Source organism: Macrobrachium nipponense, chromosome 2 (assembly GCF_015104395.2).
Source record: "Macrobrachium nipponense isolate FS-2020 chromosome 2, ASM1510439v2, whole genome shotgun sequence".
Classification (NCBI taxonomy): domain Eukaryota; kingdom Metazoa; phylum Arthropoda; class Malacostraca; order Decapoda; family Palaemonidae; genus Macrobrachium; species Macrobrachium nipponense.
Genome location: NC_087201.1, coordinates 115,606,820 through 115,631,407, shown reverse-complemented (window position 1 = coordinate 115,631,407; position 24,588 = coordinate 115,606,820). Strand labels below are relative to the sequence as shown.

At 48.1% G+C, this 24,588-nt stretch overlaps 1 protein-coding gene across 1 annotated transcript; it reads right to left on the bottom strand.

Annotated features, from left to right (window-relative positions):
- Positions 1-22,249: 22,249 nt before the first annotated feature.
- Positions 22,250-23,077, bottom strand: LOC135221279 (uncharacterized). The gene has a single exon (XM_064259092.1). It carries the CDS (start codon positions 23,075-23,077, stop codon positions 22,250-22,252), a length of 828 nt encoding a protein of 275 aa, XP_064115162.1.
- Between the last annotated feature and the right edge of the window lie 1,511 nt (positions 23,078-24,588).

Below are 24,588 nucleotides of genomic sequence, written 5' to 3'. Positions count from 1 at the left end.
GCTGTCGGCACGCTACATTCCAGGGAAGAGGAATGTAGTAGCAGACACGCTCAGCCGTCGGGATCAGGTGATAGGGACCGAATGGTCTCTACCAGGACGTGGCGGAAAGGGCTCTTCGACCTGTGGGGGCGACCAGTCGTGGATCTGTTCGCCACCCGGCACAAACAGGAAGCTCCAGGTGTTCTTCTCGGCCGTGCCCGGACCCATGGGCAGCTGCAGAGGACGCTCTTCAACACCCGTGGGACAACCTCTTCGTCTATGCCTTTCCCCCGTCAGCCTGATTCGCAAGGTGATCAGTCGAGCGCTGGTCACCCGAATCTCAGGATGATCCTGGTGGCTCCCAAATGGCCACAGGCCATTTGGTATCCGGACCTGCTGGCTCTTCTCGCAGGGAGAACCGAGAGAGATTCCCCCTTGGCACAACCTTCTCGCCCAGCCACGCTCGAGCGGTACCACCGAGCAGTCCAGTCCCTACGTCTCACGGCTGGCTGTTATCCACCATCTCTGCGAACGAGAGGCTTTCTCGTAGCGCAGCAACAGAGATGGCTGGAAACGTCCGTCAGTCCTCTGCAGCTGTTGTACCAGGGGAAGTGGGCCGTCTTCTGTGGTGGTGTCGTAGACGGGGTTCTATCTCCTCTCAGAGCCACTCTTCAGCAGGTAGCGATTTTCCTCGTTTTTCTTCTCGCCGAGAGAAGCTCCTATCAGTCCCCACAGTGAAAGGATACAGAGCCGCCTTGGCGCTCGTCCTGAAACTGAGGGGGTTTGGACATCTCGAACTCGTTCGAGATCTCCTTGCTGATGAGGAGCTTCGAGAGGTCTTGCCCACCAGGGAGGGAACTCAGGCCCCCTGCGTGGGAGTGACTCTCGTCCTTAGGAGTCTGACTCGAACACCGTTCGAGCCACTCCGAGAGTCGTCAGACAGGGATCTGACCCTCAAGACCCTCTTCTTGCTGGCCCTGGCATCGGCGAAGAGAGTAGGGGAACTTCATGGTCTTTCCTATGATGTACGACACTCCAGGGGATGGTGGGGATCCGTGACGCTCGATTTCGTCCCGAACTTCGTTGCGAAGACTCAGAAACCGTCAGTCCCTGATGACAGGTTCGAGTCATTCACGATTCCCTCCCTATTGGACTTCACCGATAATGATGCGGATGAGATGCTGCTTTGTCCTGTGAGGGCGCTACGGCGCTATCTGAAGAGAACTCGTCACCTCAGGCCTGAGTGCGACGCCTCTTCGTTAGCACCGGGGTCACCAGAAAGAAGTATCCAAGAACACTCTTTCATTCTGGCTGCGTGAGGTCATCAGGAGGGCGTATGAGGCTGATGGTAGTGACGACATCCGTACGTCCCGTCCGAGAGCTCACGAAGTCAGAAGTATTGGCCCCTCGTTGGCGTTTCGCAAGAACTTCTCGTGGCGCAGGTCCTGAAGGCAGGGGTCTGGTCTAACCAGACTACCTTTACGTCCTTCTACCTTGGGATATTGCCCACAGGTCCTTGGATACCTTTTCCTTGGGACCCGTGGTGGCTGCTCAACAAGTTGTGTAGCTAACCCAGGACCCTCGCAGGCTGAACAGCATCGAGCCTGGTGTGTACTGTGGTGGATGGATGTGATGTGAGTGAGTGACTGGCTCTCTCTTCCCATCTTTTCCTTCCCCTCTACCTGTGGGCAGAGGGCCATGGTCGTCACTACGCTGGATGAGGACGAGATGCAGGTGAGCTATATGACAGAGCCCCATCCTATCCCTTTCACTAGGGATAGGAGCAGAATATCCACCACTTCCTTCTACAAGGGGGGAAGTGGATGCCTACAAGAGTCAAACCCATGACTTTATATTGCTCCTGTACAGGAACAAGTTCTTGCATTGCTGGTACTAAGAGATGCGCATGCCCCTCTCTTAGTACTCGGTCCAGAGGTCTGACCATTGATCCTGCGGTGCACACCCCGATCAATCGGACAGAGGCTTGGATCCCTCCCTCGCTCTTACGACCAGGGAAGCTTCCAAGGTAGCGAACACCAGTCTGTTCACAAAAGACTCAGATTCCACCCACCAAGAAGTGAGTCTTCCTATTGTAAAAGGGACCGAAGGTTTGTATGCCGTGTCGGAACAAACTGACAATTTGTCTAAAATTGCATTTTTCCTAACTATACAAACCTGAGGTCCTTTTACACATAGCCCCACCTCATGCCACCCCTCACTCTGCAGTTTTTGCTGGGCCAAAGCAAAAGTGATTTGTTTACCTCCCAGTCGCAGGCGCGCGCGCCTGTCGGACAAGCAGTTAACTACCGAACCCCTTGTTCGAAAGCTTATCCAGCTGCCGCTAGTACCTTCCTATTGTAAAAGGACCTCAGGTTTGTATAGTTAGGAAAAAATGCAATTTTGGACAAATTGTCATATTTTGAAGACAAACTCAGATGTCTGCAAAATCATTCGCATTATCGCAGTGCGATGCGCGGGGAGACTTGTACAGACTTCTGTTACCGTGCGGTAAACAGAAAGATGCAAGAGTCCAAGAGATATCTCTGTTGAAAATTCTCGCAATGTCGAAGGCGATGGAATCTAGCGTCACCGCAGTAGATGGTCCTTCATTATTGCGAGAATCCCCGTTAATCAGAGACCTAAGTCCATGATTGTTAGCAGAGATACGGTCGGTAGTCAATCAAGCAGGGGAGAGAGAGACATACATGACCGGTGATCTCGGAGGCCCAGCTGATACTGAGCTGCTTATATCAGGCAGTTCATACGCAGTGGTTGAGCCTGCTGACTCGTCATCCTGAGTTGCCAGGTAATCCATTATTCCACGAAGGAATGCGTTCGGTCTAGAACTACCGAGCATAAAAGATATGCTCGGGCAATTATATTTAGGGCGAAACGAATTTCGGTAAATATAAAAGTTGAAATGGTGTTGTCGTGACAAAACCATAAGTATATAAAATTGAAACTGAAAACTCCTGGAGGTTGCAGGCAACCCCGAGTTGCAGTTCAATTATAATACTCTCGTCTAAGTCGCAATCCATAGAATAACTAGGATATGCGCCTACCCCTCGGACAATTCAACTGCTTAGCAGAATCAGGTCGCGAGGTTAATATACGTAGTATATTTGTAGGATTCTGAACAACGATCTCCATCCTAAATTCTTTCCTTCAAGAAAAACAAAATAAGGATTGGAGATCGACCACCTTCGTTCTCTATCAAAGAGAGTGAGGGAGAAGTCTTCCTCGAAGGAAAGCTTCAATGGTGAACAGAATACTAAGACGATAGTTCAAGCCAACTGGATATTCCCGTCCGATCTCCTCTATTCCAGGTTGGTCGCCTACTGTGAGATAGTTTCTTTCAGCAGCAGTCTTCTTCACAATGCTAGAAATTCCAGGAATTCGAGCATAGGCGAGGTTCCCGATTATCGTGTAACATATCGGGGATTCCGTCTCGCTCACTTTGGACCGTGGTCTCGCGTAAGTGTTTGAAGATCGTAAAACTCGAACACTCGATGCGCTAGAAATTCCGTAGAATTCTAAGCAGTCTGCGAAACCCCACCGAATTCGTCAAACGATATCGGCTGGTGGTCCTCTCGATTCCCGTAGAAATCGAGAATGGAGCAGGATTCCTCCTCAACGACCGGGGCTTACGTCAGGTAGGACCCGAAGGTCCCCCCGGAACTAGCGCAGTCCGAACGTGGGGATCCTACAAAGAAACTCTGTTAGGATCCTTCCCTTTCCCTCGTAGCCGTAAGGAGAGAGGGAATGGGGAAGGAATTGGATACTCGCTCGCCTTCCCCAGTGGGAACTAGCAGTTGGAGAAGAGTAGGAGCAGCCATCTTGCCTTGCGGCGGATGGCCTCTCAGAGTCTGGGAAAACGTATCGTCAGGAGAAAACGTTTTCCCGCGGAGGGTTACGAACTCTCACTGTAGGTAAGGGTCTGCCGCCACTGTGAACGTCGTCTCGGGTGGGGCTGATCGACACCTGACAGGAGAGAGCGATACCGTCCTCCGACTCATTCCAGTCCTCGTCGAGGTCGAAACCTCTCAGGAGGACCGAAGGAGTATTTAAATACGGTGTCCGAAGACACGTAGAAAACGCCGCGTGTCGCAGTAGAGGAGGTGGAAGTAGCTTGATCGACCGGCCAGAACTGAGAGAGCCTTCTTGTCCGGAGACGAGACACTGGTTCGAGACAGAATCGGCAAGCTCCGATCGCGGCAGACCCACCGTCGGTTTGGGTTCCCTCTCGGGCCCCAAAACGACTCGAGCAGAGACGTGGGCTCTGCTGGTGGGAGCGGCAATCCTTCCGCAGGGTCATTATGCTGACGAATCAGCTTAATGACTTCTGCAAATTCCTCTGTATCTCGGGAGTAACCGCGTCTTGCGGAGTAGGACCGTATCCAGTCCCTCCAACAAGAACCCCTAGATACTCCTCCTTCAGAAGGAGGAAGAGCGGCAGACCCCTGACGGTCGCCTCCAGCTAATGCGCGTATGTCCTGGTCGGTCCTAGAACCGTGCCTGGTCCATACGGCGTCATAGCGGTCGCGAGCGGCGCACCTCTCGTGATCACTCATAGGTACCTCGCTCTCCCGGCGTAGCCCGAGGAGGTTGAAGGTACAGGAGAGGCAGACCTGACGCTCCCTCCTAGCTCGCTGGCAGGACCAGCGTGCTTGGAGGGCTGCTGCTGATCGCAACCCGCGGGTGGCGATCGAGCAGCATGCCTAGCCTTGCCGCTCGCCTGAGGCGAGAGGCTTGGCTGAGAACGTCGACGCTGATCTCTAGCGTCAGGCGAGCTGTTGCTGGTTACCGTCTCCGCCCGGTCCCGATGGGAGCGGCGTCAGGTGACCTGCTAGGCTCGCTGTCACGGTGAGACCGGCGGAGCGTTCCTCTCGGCGCGTCGAGCCGCTGGTACCAGCCGTGGCTGGTACCGACGGCCGCGGGGACCCCTTCCTCGCCTCAACCCGTTATGGGAGAGCAGACCTGACGCTCCCCCCTCGCTCGCTGGCAGGACCAGCGTGCGTGGAGGGCTGCTGCTGATCGTCAACCCGCGGTGACGGTCGAGCAGCAGGGCCTAGCCTTACCGCTCGCCTGGGGCGATTGGCTCGGCTGAGAACGTCGAGACCGATCTCTAGCGTCAGGCGAGCTGCCGCTGGTCACCGTCTCCCCCCCGCCCACGGTCCCATCGGGAGCGGCGGACGGGCGGGTGACCTGCTAGGACTCTGTGTCGCGTCGAGACCGGGCCAGCGTCCTCTCGGCGCGTCGAGTCGCTGGTACCCGAGCCGTGCTGGTACCGGCGGCCGCGGGGACTCCTTCCTCGCCTCAACCCGTGGCTGATCAGCGACCGTCACGTTAGCCCGAGCAGCCAGTTGATCGCTGCGAGAGCGTCCACGGCCTGGCGAGAGTCTGTGCACGACTCTCGCCAGTCTTCTGCTCCGCGCCGCTGTCTGACGGCGAGCGAGCTCGGGCGTCAAAACTTTGGCTGGACGGTCTTCTTGGAAGGAGCTTCCACTCGGTGCTTCTCGCGAACGAGAAGCGGCCGAGACGGAACCTGGTTTAGCGGCAGACACCCGCTAGCACCAGGTGAGGAGCACCAGCCGAGGCTGGTCCCTCTGGTGGTCCCCGTCGACTTCTTCTTTGCAGAAGAAGCGACGGGCCCCGTTCCCGAAGGAACAGGAGGACCAGCAGAAGAGCTCCCCAGCTCGCCTGAGCGAGCCGGGCCCGTTAGAAGATCCCGAAGGAGTCTTCTTAGGGGGGAAGGAGGCACCTTCTTCTTCTTCGGCTGTTTGGCCTTAGAAGTCGAAGGGGAAGGTCTTCTTCGCCAGGCTCCGCAGGACAGACGTCAGGTCTTCATCCAGGAGGAGCCGGGGCAGTTGCCGAAGCAACAGGGCCCGACTGCACCTGTCCGGAAAGACCTGAGACTGTGACAGCATCACCAACAGCAGGAACAACAGGAACAGGTCCAGGAAACCGCAGGAACATCTGAAAGTGAATGAGCAGCAGGCACCTGATCTGAAAGGGAATGATCGGCTGGGACAGCAACAGGTACGGCAGGCACGGCAGGTACCACAGGAGAGACAGGCGTCCTGTCGGCAGCTACCGTCATCCTCGGCACTGGCGGCAGGTCCAGGGGGGTACTCTTTGGGCAGCGGCAGTCCGGGGTCGGCAATACAAAGAACCCAGGTGGCGGTGGCAACCGTCCTGATTGGCACGGCAGGAATTGGTTCTGGATTGCAGCCGTGGGTTGTTTACCGACATGACATGTGGTGTGTACACCAGGTGCGGTGACATCTCATATGCTGGTGTCGAGATTTGTTGTTGTAGTGGTTACCGTATCATGAGTGACCACTGACCCCGACCCCGCAACCGCTGAATCAACCCCTGCAGTCCCAGCGACTCTCACACCTGTCCCAGGTCGTCCTCGCTGATGGCAAACCTGCGGAAGCAACAGTCGGGTTAATTAGAGGGGCTTCTCGCGCCTGGGGGGAGAGAACCCCACCCAGAGCGGACGGAAGACCCCGAGTACAACTGACGTCCGTTACCAAAGGAGTCACTGGACTTCCGATGACTTCTTGTGTCCTCGTACAGCACCCACTGCGCCTCTGACGAATGCATACACGTTACACAGGGCTCGTTGCGGGAGCACTCTCGCCCCCGACAACGAGTACAAACCTCGTGAGGATCTACATCTACATTCAAGGTCGTCTCCCACGGATGTAGCACCTGCGGTAACATAGATAGATTAGTAAGAGGGGTTCCCTCACGCACGGGGGAAGACATGCCCCACCCCGAACGCAAGGAAGCCCCCATACATACAAAATACAATGAAGAAGCTGAGCGGGGGCAGGAAGGAAGACGAAGAATCGGCTACCAACTTCCTGGCAGACCTTCGCTTCCCCTACCCACGCACAGCAGTGAAAAGTAATATGAAAATGAAACAGAATACTGCCCTTGCGATTCACTTCATAGAACTTAAAGGAGAAAAGATCAATTCCCGGGTAAGAACGGAAACTTGATCCAATAATATGATGCTATCATAAAATATATATATGAAAATGAAACAGAATACTGCACTTGCGATTTCATTTCACATAAAAAATCGTAAGGATCAATTCCCGGGTAAAGAACGAAAATTGATCCAGATTAAATTCATGCAACCAATAAATGAAAATGAAAAGAATATTGCAATTGCGAATCCACTTTCATGCATTCTATATACAAAATTAAAAGTTCGTGCCGAGCGCACTCACACTCTCGGTAACGAACGCACAGGGCAAAAATATAATGAAAAAAGTACTTACATTTTTCAATTACACCCTTTCGCCCAAATACATGACTCGGCGCGAGCAGCGCCCGCCCCTCGGCACGGAACCGAGACATAATTCAAGGGTTCATAATTAAGTAATGAAAATGAAAACAGTGTACTTACAGTTTCATTTTCAAGTCAAACAAACCATTAGTAGAAAACACAATATAAACAAAGCATACGACGATGAAGCGGGCAGAGAGCGATGACGAACACGTCCTTCACACCCGCGGCACCGAAAGCAAAAGTGGTTTGTTTACCTCCCAGTCGCGCGGCGCGCAGACTGTCGGACAAGCAGTTAACTACCGTTCTCCCCTTGTTCAGAAAGCTTACGACCGTTCCAGCTGCCGCTTAGCTACTTCCTATTGTTAAAGGACCGATGGTTTGTATTACGTATGGACGGAACAAACAGAGGCCCAGGGACCGAAAAAACGATTGCGTCACACTACAGCGATAATCCGGCAGTAAACATCTTCAAATATCCAAAAAGTAAATAATAAAGATATATATGCACATTAAGATTATAACAAATACATGAAGAGCTGATAATCTGCATGAATAACTAGTAAACTGTTCTGCAAGTAAGTTGAGTAAAGCAATTATTTACAATAGGTACGAAAGTCAAGATGTCGTGACGTCATAATACAGGACTTAAAAGAACATTCTAATTCCAAAAAATAATTACTTAAATTTGAGTCAGAATCGAGTTATTTTTCAATAACGAATATTTTCAAATTAATCATCATAAATATGTTATTGTTATAATACAATTAAGTTTGTTCATACTTACCTGGCAGATATATATATAGCTGTATTCTCCGAAGTCCGACAGAATTTCAAAATTCGCGGCACACGCAGTGGGCGGCCAGGTGGTGGTACCCATTCCCGCCGCTGGGAGGCGGATATCAGGAAACTATTCCCATTTCTATTCATATTTTATCAGTGCCACTGTCTCCTGAGGGGAGGTGGGTGGGCACTTAAGATTAATATATCTGCCAGGTAAGTATGAACAAACTTAATTGTATTATAACAATAACATTTTGTTCATGAAACTTACCTGACAGATATATATATAGCTGAATCCCACCTTCGGATGGTGGGAAGAGACAGAATAGGATTTTTGGGAAACTAAATTAAGTTGATGATATACATCTTGGTTCCTCACCTGTTAGCATAGCCGACTTCGTGATTACTGTCACTAAAGTCTGCTTCTGCATTATAGAGTTGCCAGCGAGGTAGAGACCTGTAATGCTGGTGCGCTCTAGATGATCTGTCAACGGGGGCGTGACCACAATGTGACTAGACCATATGACCATACTTCTGAGGGCAACGAAGCTAAAACCACCACCTGACCTAACCTATTAAAGTTAGTTCCATAACTTCTAGGCTAAAGAAAAGGAACGCGCCTCAAGCGACCAACCCTTCAAAGTTAAAAGCACACCTATCCCTTTTCTATAGGATAGGATTCGTGTTGCTTGCTGCCCCCAATAATATATACGGGATATGTATGGTCCTAGCGACTTACAGATCTCAAATGTCGTCTTCACATCCCGTCGGTGTGAATGCGAACTACAGAGTTGCTTCGCTAAAGCGTGGCACTCAGGATGTTATGAGTGTCATGCTCTGTTGAAATGCTTCCGAGGCCGCGCCCTCACGCCTTGATCATCATATTAAGAAAAATCTCAAATCTTTATGCAAACATAATGAATGAGACTTCTTAAAAGAACTCCTTGACTATAATGCCAGGGTGTTCTTGGACATGAACCAGTCTGGTCTTTTACGGAACACCGCAGATTGTCCCGTTGACCTCACTTACTATAGTTTTATTAAGATAAAAAAAACTTGAGAGACCCGACAGGGCACAGGACTCTCTAATGCCTTTGCCCAATAATTTGTGCCATACCCTTGGTCTCCAAACCTTCGGGTCAAGGGTTAGACAGGTTTTCATTCTTATCAAGAACGGAACGGCTTAGAGGACAGACCGCATTATGTCCTTTAAAGCTAAACCTCTGATGATAGCTAAAGCTCACTAACCCTCTTTGCCGTGGCTAGAGCGGTTAGAATGTTAGCCTTTCTGGTCACGTGTATTAAGTTCGCAGAAAGGATAGGTTCGAAATGCTTTTTGGCATCAGAAACTCAGACTACGTCTAAGTTCCATGCCGGACCCTGCGATCCAGAGAATTTCAAGATCTCCCCAGACCTCAAAGACGTGAAGCTTTGTTGTTTGACAGAACCGAATCTCTGAGCCTAGAGGCCGTCAACAACATATTTGCATATTCTACAATAGTTAGGACTTCTATCTTATCTCGTACTTCATACGGAAAGATAGAACCATAAAGAAATTCACAGAGGTCGAGTTGGAGGAACAGTCATTTCCCTTCACTATCCAGAAACGGCCCGCTTCCGAGATTGAACACTGAAAATAGGCAGCACTGCTTTGCCTTGGCCAAGAGACTGCCATTAATCTTGAAGATCTTATCGCTTCTCGATAGTCTGAACGCCTTCAGACTCAGAGAGGAGAGATATTAGATACTTCACTAAGTGACGAAGTTAGATTACACCGATTCTCTCGGGAAGGGTCTTTGGACAATTCTCTGAATTACCTGACCTCTGTGAATCCAACCTCTTAGAGGCCAACATGTGGCGGACTCTAAAGCTAATCCTCCTAGGATCATGAATAAGGGAACAACTTAAGAGGAAGCTCCTTCGTCTTCAAAATACGAAAAACTTAACGAAGGACGCCCTCAGTCTCTCCTCACTTTCGAAATACTTCTAAGTGAGGATTACTCAGGACGTCAGTAGTTGTTGCCTTCGATCGAGAAGACCCGCACGGACGTGCACTAGTTTAACGAACCTCTTGAGGACCGTTACGTTCCGTGCCCAAGCCCATAACCAATTCTCTGTTCTTGAGCTATGAAAGAGCTGAGAAATATCCGAGATGATTTGGGCCACTCGATCCAAACTCACCCTTCGAGGAACTGGAGAGCCGACCAATTTGGCTTCCAATTCTTTCAGACAATGTGCCAGAACATCTGTTCCTCTGTTCGGATGTCTGGCACCCTCTCGCTATCACCCGAGGTGATCCTCAAGCCGTTGAGAGAAAATTAGAATTATTACAAGATCTTTGATGTTATTCCAATTTCTTCGTGAGGAAAAATTGTAGAGGTCTGAATTGCTGTTTATTCAGGGAAAACAAGCTTCTCCAAGCGAGGAAATGGTCCCCAGCAAAAAACTCATCCATTCCCTCACTCAGCCTGCTTCCTTCCCTAATAAGGCTGCACTTTGCATAAGCAGGAGAGCATTATTATAGTGCTATGCCGCGGTAGATTCGTACAGAGTTCTGTTACCGTGCGGTAAACCCGCACCGAACAAGTATAAGAGATATCTTGTTGAAATTTTCTAAGTAAACGGAAGGCATGTTCATTCATGATTACTAGAAATTTCCTCAACCCGAGGCTAAAATCCATGATTGTAGGGCAGAGAGACGCAACCAAACGCGCATGACACCGAGCTAGCCGGTACTGCGTAGATCACATCACAGTAACAGCAGCCTTGTTCATCGTCTCGCACTATCTGCCTGAGTTGCCAGCTACTCCTTTTAACGAAGGGATAGGTATTAGAAAATTATCGAGCAAAAGGAAACTCTCAAAGCAGGCATATTTAAACGAAACAAAATTCGCTAAATACAGAATCTGAGTTGGTGTTGTCGTAACAATACCTGAATAGTTATTCTTACTCCGAAAACTCTTGGAAGGTTGAAGGGAGTGTCAAATAAATACATTAGAACAACAGTTCATTTCGGCTTCTATCCGCAGAGGTAAATACTATATGCGTATATGACTTGACCCATGCGTTAGCAAAATGACGCAAAGATAAACTACGTAAGTATTGTAGTAATTTGAACATCGAATTCTCTACTACATCTTTCCTCGACGAGGAAGAGAGAAAGAAAGGAAAACGACTGTCCACGTTCTAATGAATGAGACTTTTTAAAAGAACTCCTTGATCTTGCCAAGAAAAGGGAGTAATATTCGAATAGAGATCATCAAGAGAGAACCGAGGATCGAAAAGGACCGTTCAATGTTCTTATGATATTGGACATAAGACTTCCTGGATCTAGTTCTACAAGTCTTTTTCATTACTCCCCGGATGAGCCTCTGAAAATGAATGAGAGCTCTTCGAAATTTGTTAATGAGTTTATCCGCTTAAACGATAAAAACGTTAAAATCTATGTCAATGAGAACTACCCCATTTATGAGGGGTCCCCCACTTAAATGACAAAACGTTAGTATCTTGACAATGGGGAAAACGTCCTTACTAGACAAAACTATTAGCACTTTGCTAATAGGGGAAAACCCTTAACATGACCGAAACTCACCCAGGAATCCGAGTATATAATCTTCCCGATTTCTCAAGAAAGAAATCGATGAAGAGGAAAGAGGGATCGAAGAAAAAATTCGGGGTTTATGTCTCTCCGCTAACTCCCGAATCCTTTTAAAAAATTTCCTGTAAAGGAATCGTCCTTTGGTGGAGAGTCCTGAAAAAACCTCCTCTTGACGAGCGTTTTATAAAGGCGTCAAGCGTCCTAAGAAACGTCCTGAACAGCAAATAAAACGCCTTCTACAAGTCTTTTCTCTCGCAAAGCGTCCTGCCGAGCTTCCACCGAAGCGTCCTGGCGAATGTGCACAAAAGCGTCCTGGAAAGCGTCCTGCTGAGCGTCCTCAAAAGCGTCCTGCCGAGCGTCCTCAAAAGCGTCCTGCTTAGCGTCCTCAAAAAACGTCCTGCGTTAGCTCCACGAGCTGCGTGTCTGAGCAGAGAACACCAGTCTTCTGAACGACGTTTCAGAGAGGAACTCGTTGAGCGCCTTGATGCATGCAAGGCCCGCCAAGAGGCGTCCTGGCGAGCGACCTTGCCAACATCTCAATGTTATGACGAACCGCGTTTTGCGTATGACGTTGAATATTTTTAAGGGACGTCCTCATGCTAGTCTCCATGGAGAGCCGCACGCTGCTCCTGAAGAGTGTGAACACTAAAGGAAGACGTATGGCTTTCGTCTTCCGCAAGGTGCTTGCCGAAGCGTCCTGGAGAATGTCTCTACTTATAGGACGTCGAGCACCTCCAAAGCTTCCTCACGTCTAAATTGCCCTTCTTATGCCGACCAGAGACATAAGTTGTTTGACTGTGCAAAGCAGCTTGCCGGCCGTCAAACTTATCAGCTTGCTTTTCGAAGTAAAGCGAAACGTACATAACGTATACGGAGCGCCATGAGGAGAGGAGACGAATACTGAGTTGCTCCTCCAAAAGGTGGAATCAAGAATGTCCTTGATTACCAAATTCTTTTGGAATGCTAGCGAGGTTGAAACAGCTCTAACTTCATGAGCGTTCACTCGCAGGAGGCTCAAATCACTCTTCTGGCAAGATGAATGAACCTCCTTAATAATGTACAAGTGATATATACATGAGCGTTCATATACATGAGCGTTCACTCGCAGGGAGGCTCAAATCACTCTTCGGCAAGATGAATGAGCCTCTTTAATAATGTATAAATGATGTATACATGAGCGTTCACTCTCAGGGGGCTCAAATCACTCTTCTGGCAAGATGAATGAGCCTCCTTAATAATGTATAAATGAGTATACATGAGCGGTCACTCGCAGGAGGCTCAATCACTCTTCTGGAAAGATGAATGAGCCTCCTTAATAATGTATAAATGATATATACATGAGCGTTCACTCGCAGGAGGCTCAAATCACTCTTCTGGCAAGATGAATGAGCTCCTTAATGTCCCTTAGAAAAAGAGCCAGTGCATTCTTCTAAAAGGGTAAATGTGGTCTCTTACTCCTCATCCTCTCGTGACGAGAGAGAGGACGTGAAGCGTCCCTTCTTCTCTAAAGCTTCTTTAGGGGGCGCGAGTCCTTCCGAGAGCCCCAAACCCCTGTGTGGGGAGGATGCCTCGGAGGCCGAGAAACAACCCTTGAAGCTTCGTGCACGTGCTCGATCTTCGGCAGCCTGGGAAGCGACAACAGGACCTGCCGAAAGGAAGCCAGATCATCCCCCACCCCCCCCCCCCCCCCCCCCCCGCATGAAAAACCCAGTAACCCTCCTTCGGCTTTTGACATGCCCTCTCCCATGGTTTCTGGGAGTCCGACAGAGGTCTTTAGGCCATAGAGGCGTTTATGGGGTCCGATCTGACGTTCCCTCCTAACGAGAGAGAGGACGTGAAGCGTCCTCTTCTCTAAAGCTTCTTAGAGGGCGCGAGTCCTTCCGAGTACTCCAACCCCTTGCGCGGGGTGAGGACGCTCGGAGGACGAGAAGCAATCCTTCAAGATTCGTGCGCGTGCACGATCTTTAGCAGCCTGGGAAGCGTCAACAGGTTCTGCCGAAGGGACGCCAGATCGGTGGGGAGCCCCCGTAACCCTCTTGCGGCTTTCGACATGCCCTCTCCCTGAGTCCTGGGAGTCCGACAGAGGTCCAGGCCTAGAGGCATTATGGGGCCGATCTGACGCCCTCTCCACAACACAAGGGGCACTACACTTCACAACACTGATTGGAGAGCGAGCACTTTAGTCTAAGATTACTTGATGTAATCCTCTAGCAGACACTTCTTCTAGGCCCGTAAGCCATACCACAGGGTTAGGCAAAATAAAATCTACAGGAGGTTAGAAGGTTCATTATTTCTAACTTCTGTTTACTGTGGAGGAAAACTCCTGATTCTAACACGCTCTAAAATGCGTACATGAATCCTACTTCTTCCGTAATCAGTCACACATTACACTAATTACATTGAACTTATGCAAAGAAAACATGTAAACGCCATATACACTAAGCAAGTGTCTACCGAAAGTTCCGGTAGCTTCACCATCCCCCATGCAGACAACAAAATCTGAAACTAGGCTAACTAGCCTCAGACATCAAATGCAATGAAAAATTTACGATAGCGTATGCCTAGCCACAAATCCAAGTCAATAATCGTAAGAATAATTAGGATACTTAAACGGCTAATGAAGTTTCAAATCCTAGGCGGAGGTCTGTAAACAGTTGTTTACGACCGGCGACAGAAAAAATATGAATAGAAAATGGGAATAGTTCCTGATATCCGCCTCCCAGCGGCGGGAATGGGTACCACCACCTGGCCGCCCACTGCGTGTGCCGCGAATTTTGAAATTCTGTCGGACTTCGGAGAATACAGCTATATATATATCTGTCAGGTAAGTTTCATGAACAAAATGTAAAATATTGATGTTTTACTATTTATTTAAAAAATTATCAAAGTGCACGCTTCATCGTCGTCTTCTACCAAAACAGTTGTTTACTCGGTGAGGGGCCGTTTTCTGATTTTTGTGATGAAAGTGCCCCAGCGTCTGTGGGTGCAAGTGGTGTGCGGATTTATCACAGGAAATGGTTAGTTTATTGACACAAGCGACTCCGTAAACATCGAGATGGCGTCAATCTTCTAAATATTTTGAGTTGTAAGTAAAAATGTTGAACGCACTTTGGTGAGATTTGCACTGCGTTGGACACCCTTTTCAGAACCCTCTGTTTAATGCTTTAAATTTGGCCTTAATTTCTAACTTTGGAGAAAATACTTACTTCGAAAGGAGAGTAGAGGTCTTTAGCTCCGTTTCTCACCAACAACAAGTCGCGACTGATGCCCATCTCCGATGTCAGGACGCATTATAATGTACTTTTTTTGGGATTGTTTACGCTGATAGTACATGGTCTACTCTGTACCCTGCGGTTTTTTACCGTAGAAGGGGTCTTCTAAGCTCGGCTACCCTGTGCCAGAGTTCAGTTCACCTACTTTTTGAAGTACACAGTCTTCATCTACAGTATTGCTATTTGGCAATGTTAAAGAGGTATACAACATCTTGGTGCACTAGGGAAGACCATCTCACCCTTTCGTCTGGATCATCAAAAATCTGAAGAACGAGATTGGTCACGATGACAGAAGTGGCAGGAGGCTGTTGCTGGGTGTCATCTTCCTCCGATTCTGACACGGAGCCATTACCCACCATCTCTCCATCTTCCTCGTCATAATTTTCCATTCCTATGTCGTCGATAATCATATCTCCTCTTCTACTTGACAAGAGATGTCAAAGTCAACTATGACGTTTCTCGCCAAAACACCTCACCGATAGACTGGAACGGATCGCTTAGTTTACAAAAGCAATCATGAATTACCAAAACAAAAGGTATGAGAGAGAAAACGGCGTTAAGTTTGTGAGATTTTAAGAAAAATTAACATTTTTTTCAGGATGGATCATTTGGAAAATTAGGAAATATTTTATCGTAACTTAAAAATAATTAGCAACTGCATGCTTCAAATGTTTTCGAAACCCGCCTTCAGGCATCATCACCCCAATGAAGTTTCCCGTTCAGAGCATTCCACAATGTTTTCTTCATATTAATCCCGGCCGTACTACATGCTAAAGCTAATTTCCCATATAGTGTTCTTGCTTTCTTTACTATGAATTTAAATATCCAGGTAATTTTTTTGGGGAAAAAATATGTCACCATCAAATAACAGCTGGTTAGTAAGGACCTAATTAAAATGATGGAGCATAATGTTCTATAATTAAATTTTATAGTCAAAACTTGAAGTATGAGCAAGAGAATATTTTCGTTTCTTGAAATCTCTCCTAAGCTATTTATGTACTTAACTTCACCATTATTGTGGCGAATTTCAGCGACGTTTAAACGATTCGTTTAATCCCAGATGTTATGGGACGGACGACCTAACCTCCACAGGTTGGCAAAGACTGAACAAGGATGGCGTTTTATGAGGATTTCATTACAAAAATTTAGACTACTAAGTTTAACACACACACACACACACACACACACACACACACACACACACACACACACACACACATATATATATATATATATATATATATATATATATATATATAATATATATATATATATTGTAAAGACAAAGTCTTTCGATGTTTTGTTTATTTCACCACTCCCTAATTTTCAATTTATGTCATTTGATGTAGAATTCTCTGGCCTTTCCGCTAATGCAGATATCATATGTATATACACGGACTATGTCTGCACATAATCTCATGTATAGGCATGTAAAGAAACACATATTGTTGATCTCTGTGTTCAGACCTATGTTGCCCCAACCGTCTGCACCTATCAATGTATACCCCGCTATCGGGAAATATATATATATATATATATATATATATATATATTATATATATATAATATATATAAAGGTATAAGCCACGAAGGAAAAATAAACAACAAAGTTTCTGCAAGATCTTTCGACTCAACGTCCTTTACTCAGCAGACAAACTGACTTACATGAGGCATTGACAGTACAGGAAAGGTCGTATAACTGACAGATAGGGATTGTAAGGAGATTAGTACCTAGAATCCTGAACACCTGGAGAATGAGTAACTTTCCCAAACAAGCATAAACATGGGTACAATTTAAAAAGACAAAAAGATTAAGTCAGTCTGCTCTGACACAGGGACAAGACATTTAAAGGATTATATATGGCGACAGCTATTCAGATCTTTAGTAAACAAAATCTTATTCACAATACATATTAAACATACATATACAACGAAGATATCTCTAAGGCAACTAATTTGTAATTAAGTCTGTAATTATATCTTTGAGGTCATTCTTAAACATGTTACAAATACAAGGGTCTAAATGAAACAAGCCACGACTAATATTAAAATTACAATGGGAAGTAAGTTGTATTATGGCAGATTCTAAAAGATTCCATGATAAGACATCTTTTGACCTTGCAATTACTGAAATACTAATCCAATTTATTCGGTGGTTGTTTTCAATTAAATGAATGAATATTGCATTAGATGTTTGCCCAGTTTTTACAGAATATTTATGCTGATTTAATCTTACTTCTAAACCCTTGCTCAACTGTATGAGATAAAAATAGGGGCAGTCCATACATGGAATTTTATATATTATGTTATTGCCTTCCCTGGGGCCATTTTTTATTAACATTCCTTTGAGTGTGTTATTATAGGAAAAAACAAGGTTGACCTTAAAGGCTTTTAACAATGATTTAATGGTTTCAAATCCGTTAAAATAAGGCTAGTGGGCAGGGGGAGCGTCAGGTCTGCCTCTCCTATCCCTTCAACCCCCTTGGGCTACACCGGGAGGAGTGAGGCAATCAGGAGCGACAGCGAGGTGTGCTTCTTGCAGTCCCTCCACGTGGGCCTACGAACCTGGCATGGCCTTGGGACCGACCAGATCGTACACCCAAGTGGTTGGAGGAGACCAAGAGGGGTCTGTTGTGGTTCCTTCTGTGGAAGGAGGAGTATCTCAGGAGGCGTTCTCTCTAGATGGACTTAACGGTCTGTCTCCCCAGGAAGCAATCACTCCCGAGATCCAGAGGTCGTTTGCAGAGGTTATCGTGCTGATTCGTCAGCACAATGACCTTGGGGAAGGATTGGTGCTCCTGCCCTCCAAGCCTACATCAAGGCTGGAGTCGTTCTGGGGTCCTAAGAAGGAACCCAGGACGACGGTGGGTCTGCCCCGATCAGCCTTGGCCGACAGTGTGCTGGGTCAGGTGGACTCTCTCGTCTCCAGACAGAAGGATCAATTCGGTCTGGCAGGTCGTCCAAGCTACTTCCCCTTCCTTTACCATGGCAGAGGCGGTTCTATGTGCCGTCGGAGGACCCGCTGCAGCCCAAACAGGTTAACCCAGAGCTAGCCAGGCTAACTCTGGGTGTGCCTCTTCAACACCTGCTGGCCGGGAACCACTGGTTCTCGCAGCAAGAGAGACTGGCTTTGAAATCAACTGCCATGGGAGCATTCCAAGCAGTCTCCTGGCTGGACCTGTGGTCCCTACAGTGTCCAAGGTCGCGGCCTCCTCGGGAAACATCACTCCCGAAGGGGACCCGGCTTTTGTGAAATTGTGTCAGTCTGGGGGTAGGGCGATCTCCTACCTGGCCCACCAGATGGCCAACATGTGGGCCAACTTGGTACTGAGACGTAGGACAGTCCTCTCTCGAGTTACCAGGGTGGCAGGGTGCGAGGCAGCTTTGGGTCTGAGAAACGGACTGGTGCTGGGTTCCTCCTCCCTCTTCCCCGGAGAGATGATGGACGCTGCGGTGGAACAGCGGTGCACTGAGGACAGTGACCGCTTAGTCCACCAGGCAGTCTCGAAGGCGACTGGGCAGCCTCAAGCCACTGCAGCTAAGCCCAGGAGCATGGCTAGCACTTCCTCTGTGGCTAAGACGACGCCCTCATCGAAGCCGAGAGGAAAGACCCAGCCTTCGACTTCTGTAAGGAGTGACCGTCAGCCCTCCTCCCAGTCCTCCTTTTCCCGAGGAGGAACCAGGAAGATGAAGTCGAAGAAGGGGAAACGCTAGGGACAGCGTTCCCCCTCACCTTCTGCCGGAAGTGGGGGGGTGCCTGGCGAGCCATTGGGCAACTTGGTAGTGCTACGGAGCCAAGACCTGGATAGTGGACATCCTTCGGGAGGGATATCTACTATCCTTCGAGTCACAGCCACCCCTCACCTCCAACCCGGTCCATCAGCAGACGTACATCCCCGGTTCTGCCAGGGACATAGCGCTTCGGCAGGAAGTAGAAGCCATGCTGAGCAAACGAGCTGTGGAGATCGTACTGGATCAGTCGCCGGGCATCTACAGCCAACTTTTCCAGGTGAAAAAGTCATCGGGGGGCTGGCGCTTGGTGATAGATCTCTCTCCCCTGAACCGATTTGTTTGCCAGACTCGGTTCACGATGGAAATGACACGCTCCATGCTCAATTCTGTCAGGGAGAACAACTTCATGCTTTCTGTGGACCTGAAGGATGCGTATTTCCAGATACCCATCCACCAATCCTCCAGGAAGTACCTCCGCTTCATCCTCGATGGGACGGTGTACCAATTCAGGGCACTTTGTTTCGGTCTTTCAACCGCCCCACAGGTGTTCACGCGAGTGTTCACTCTAGTGTCTGCTTGGGCCCATTTGGTAGGGATATGTCTTCTGAGGTATCTTGACAATTGGCTGGTCCTGGCGAGCTCCCGCTCACAGTTGCTACAGGACAGGGATCGACTCCTCGAATTCTGTCGTGATCTCAGGATCATGGTGAACTTCAAGAAGTCAGATCTCGAGCCCAAGCAGAGGATGAAGTACGTGGCCATGCTGATCAACATGGTAGCAGGGCGAGTCTTCCCCGGAGAATCACGGATCAGCAGGTTCAGGGAGGCAGCCGGACGGTTCCTGTCCCTACAGTAGCAGCCAGCTCAGCAGTGGCAGGTCGTGATCGGTTAGTCCCTCACGGGCGTCTTCACCTGCGGTCTCTCCAGTGGAGGCTAAAGGAGTGTTGGTCACAGGCAAGAGACAGGACCTAGCCTGGTGGCTGGACGACGGGAACCTCGTAAGAGGAGTGCCTCTCCACACTCCGCCCCCACCCCGGATGCTGGTGTTCTTAGATGCGTCGACCTAGGGGTGGGGCACACACCTGGAGGAGTTGCTGGCTGCAGGTGTGTGGGACCATTGCATCAAGCGCCTTCACATCAACGTCCTGGAGCTCAAGGCAGTGTTCCTCGCTCTCCAGGAGTTCCAGGACCACTTGATGGGACACTCGGTGGTGCTGATGAGCGACAACACCATGGTAGCAGCATACGTCAACAAACAGGGGGCCTAGTGTCCCTCCCGTTGCACCAGTTGATGTTGCAGGCACACGAGTGGTCCGTAGCTCACTCGGTAGAGCTGTCAGCCCGATACATTCCAGGCAAGAGGAATGTAGTGACAGACAAGCTCAGCCATAGGAATCAGGTGAGGGACCAAATGGTCACTTCACCCAGACGTGGCGGAAAGGCTCTTCGACCTGTGGAGGCGTCCAGTCGTGGATCTGTTTGCCACCTGGCACAACAGAAACCTCGAGGTTTTCTACTCAGTTGTGCCGGACCCATGGGCAGCTGCAGAGGACGCTCTTCAACATCTGTGGGACAACCTCTTTGTGTACGCCTTTCCCCCGTTCTGTCTGATTTGCAAGGTGATCAGCAGGGTGCTGGTCACCGCGAATCTTTGGATGATTCTGGTGGCACCCAAATGGCCCCAGGCTATTTGGTATCCGGACCTGCTGGCTCTTCTCGCCAAAGCACTGAGAGAGATTCCCCCCTGGCACAACCTCCTGTGCCAGCCGCACATAAAACAGTACCACCAATCGGTTCAGTCCCTGTCTCTTCACGGCTGGCTGTTATCCACCATCTCTTGCGAGCAAGAGGCTTTTCTCGCCGAGCAGCAACAGAGATGGCTTGGTACCTCAGGCAGTCTTCTACAGCTGCGTACCAGGGGAAGTGGTCCGTCTTCTGTGGTTGGTGTCGTGGACAGGGTCTCTCTCCTCTCAGAGTCACTCTCAGCAGGTAGCAGATTTCCTCGTCTTCCTTTGCTGAAAGAAGCTCCTATTTGTCTCCACAGTGAAAGGCTACAGAGCTGCCTTGGCCCTAGTCCTTAAGCTGCAGGGAGTGGACATCTCTACCTCCATGGAGATCTCCCTCCTGATGAAGAGCTTCGAGAGGTCTTGCCCACCCAGGGAACTCAGGCCCCCGGGGTGGGATGTGACTCTCATCCTTAAGAGTTTGAGTCGAAGACCCTTCGAACCACTCCGGGAGTCATCAGACAGGGATCTGACCCTCAAGACCGTCTTTCTGCTGGTCCTGGCATCGGCGAAGTGAGTAGGGGAACTTCTTGATCTTTCCTTCGATGTTAAGCACACGAGGGGATGGGGATCTGTGACGCTTGATTTCGTCCCGGACTTCGTAGCAAAGACTCAGAACCCTTCGGTCCCTGATGACCGGTTCAAGTCATTCATGATCCCCTCCCTGAAGGACTTCACCAACGATGATGCGGATGAGATGCTGCTTTGTCCTGTGAGGGCGCTACAGCACTATCTGAAGAGAACTCGGCACCTCAGGCCTGAGTGTCAACGCCTCTTCGTTAGCACCAGGGTTACCAAGAAGCAGGTGTCCAAGAATATTCTTTCTTTCTGGCTTCGTGAGGTGATCAGGAAGGCGTACGCTTTGCATAGGAGTGACAACACCAGTACCCTTCGTCCGAGAGCCAACGAAGTCAGAGGTATTGGTCCAACCCCTGCGTTCCGCAAGAACTTCTCCGTGGCACAGGTGCTGAAGGCAGGAGTTTGGGCCAACCAGACCACCTTCACATCTTTTTATCTTCGGGATATCGCCCATAGGTCCTTGGACACCTTTTCCTTGGGACCTATGGTGGCTGTTCAACAAGTTGTGTAGCTTACCCAGCTCCCGCGTGGACAGAACAACATCGCATCCTTGTGAGACTGTGTGAATGGGCGAGTGAATGAGAGTGTGACTGGCTTCTCTTTCTCCTCCTTTATCTCCTCTACCTGTGGGCAGAGGGCTGCGGTCGTCACTACGCTGGACAGGAGGCCGATGCAGGTAAGCTACGCGACCGAGCTCCTTCCTGTCCCTTTCATGAGGGATAGGAGCGGTTATCCACCACTCCCCTAACAAGGGGGGGGAGTGGACGTCAACAAGAGACAAACCCATGACCTTATATTTGGCTCTTGAGTAGGAACTAGTTCTTGCTTGCTATTCATAAGAAGCACACTTGCCTCCCTCTTATGAATTTGGTCCAGAGGTCTGACCACTGATCCTGTGGTGCACACCCCGATCACCTGGGCAGAGGCTAGGATCTCTCCCTCTGCTCTTACGACCAGGGAGGGAACCAAGGTCGGACGAACACCAGTCTGTTCTAAAGACTCAGATTCCACCCACAAATAAGTGAGTCTTCCACATGTTAAAGGACCAAGGGTTTGTATAATGTGTCAGAACAAATTACAATTTGTCGTAAATTGTATTTTTCCTAACTATACAAACCTGAGGTCGTTTGCACATAGTCCCACCTCATGCCACCCCTCACTCTGTTCCTGGGCCTAAAGCAAAGTGAAGCTTCACCTCCCAGTCGGGCGGGACACCCGACTATTGGCCATATGATTCCAATTTAGTCACTAAGGCTGCTTTGTGCCCTTTTCTCATTGAGATGTTGTCAAAGAGTGAAGGAGGTTTAGGAGCCAATTCATAAGTCATATAATTAGCAAGTTGGTCATCATTTTTCAAAACACATATTATTCTGCTGAAAAGCTGTTGAGAGTTCACTGCAACAACATCCACACGAACTTTCAGTCCATTCCTCATGACTGATAATGACCGTACTGCGTTCTTTCTTTTTAAGTGTATAGTTGAGAACTTCTTGCTATCCATATCATGCATTTCTTTTAAGCCAATTGATTTTGCTGTGTCACAGTTCACTAAATCATCAACAATTATTCCTGTTCCCAAGGATACCAACCCACTAAAAGTTTCTTGAAATGGAGAGTGAGATCGTAGCCAGTTCTGCGATATTTGTAAGTGCTTCTCATCATTAAACTGTCGTGATTCTCTCAATTCAACATGCTGTTCAGTTGTTGCAGATGAAACACCAGTAAATTTCTCCACAGCATCACAAACTTGTGTACTTGCTGGCATTGCTTTTATCCACTGGGCTAAAGTGCTCACGGTAATACCCCTGCCATGTGTAAGTCCCCCAGAAGATTTAAATCCCTTCATCAGATACTGCTCAATTATCATATTACTCCATGTCCCTAACCAATAACGATTGCTGCGACGCACCGTGAAGAATCCATCAATTGTAAGTTTCTCATATTCCTTCTTTGCCATTGTATTGGAAAGTTCATGTATTTGCTGCAAATAGATCTGTGCAGCTTTGGCATAATGTAGATGCCCTGCAGCATGGAAATGTGGAAGCATCTCTCGTACGCAATACAGGTGCAAATCCCACTATCCTGTGCGTTCAGCTCTCAGAAACAGCTTAATTAGGAATACTTGCTCATGATATTGCAACCAAAGTCTTGCTGTGCGACTCAAGTCCTCCTTTTGATTGATGTTGTTTATCAGCTTAGTATTAATGTCTGTTAAGATTTCATTATTTAGTACGTCTTCAACATCAACTTCATGGGTCAAGAAGGAGTGGAATATCTCCTAGATTACACTACATTCTTCCTCATTCATATTGACATCATCTAGAAGAATTCTTGTAAGAGCAGCCTGTGTAAGAAAGTGAGCTCGAAGGGTACGGAAATATGTGTCCAGAAAGCATGTCTTACAGAAATTTTTGAATAAATTGTGACCCACAATTCTTCCAGTCCACTTCCACGCATGATGGTGCCTATTGCTCCCATGAAGGACATGAGAAGATGGAACCCACCCAAACGCACAACTACTTTTGACAATGGGCTTTCTTCGCCAACTGCACCAACTATTTCAGCTGCTTTCATAAAGAGGGGCTGGTCAAAAGTTACTACACAGTAAGTTTGATTCTGGGACTTATTACCCTCAACAGCATGTAAAAGTGCTGTGTATATAGTTGATAGATTCCCTGGGTTCAAGTTGATGAAGGGGAGTGCAAGTATATGAGTAGTTTCAAAATGACCATCTCTCATTGCTGCTTGCACGTAGCCATTCCAGCCTAGTATTTTACTTGTACTCAAGTAGCTTCCACATACCCATAAGGTATCTAACTGTCGAGCATGTTTTACAGTTACTGGTTGATATGTATCGCATGAGATAGATGCCTTTGCTATTATATTTTGCATACATGACATGTTTGTAGGTTTTCTATATGTCTTTATTGGAAATATTCCCCCAGCATTACTTGAACTACTTACATCCACAATTCTCTGAACTGCAGTACTGGTTAATACTGCACTGGCAGGCGTTACACATTTCACACCACCCATGCTGTGAAACGTTCCCAACCCATCAAGAGTGCCGATGTTAAAATCTGCATTATCAAATATATATTGAAGAAAACCATCGTTTCTTATATTTACAGATGCAGTTCTAACTCCTGAGTTGACATAACGTAGAGTTTCTTTATATTTCGTGGTTACTCCTAGCTTTGCAAGAATATCAATAAGCTGGCGAGAAGCAAATCGCCTATGTAGAAAAACAGATAAAGATATTTGAAGGGAAGACAAGAATGATCTTGGTCGTACTGCAGATATTATTGCATGCTGTATGCTTAAGCGCTTTTGCTCATTTTCCTTATGCTCATCTCGTCACTTTGATTTTGTTACTTCATCAACAAAGTCTCGGAGAGTATCTGGCACCTGCTGTATTGATGAATTAGTAATGTCTTCACAAACTGGATATACAGAATTGTCATACACACGTGCTCATATATCTTCACGTATGATAGCAGCAGCAGCTGTTAATACAATTCGACATCTCTCATCCTGAATATTACTCTCTCTGTTTTT

Excerpts from the sequence above, each read along its gene's own strand:
- LOC135221279 (XM_064259092.1), bottom strand. The coding sequence starts at position 23,077 with ATGCTTCCACATTTCCATGCTGCAGGGCATCTACATTATGCCAAAGCT.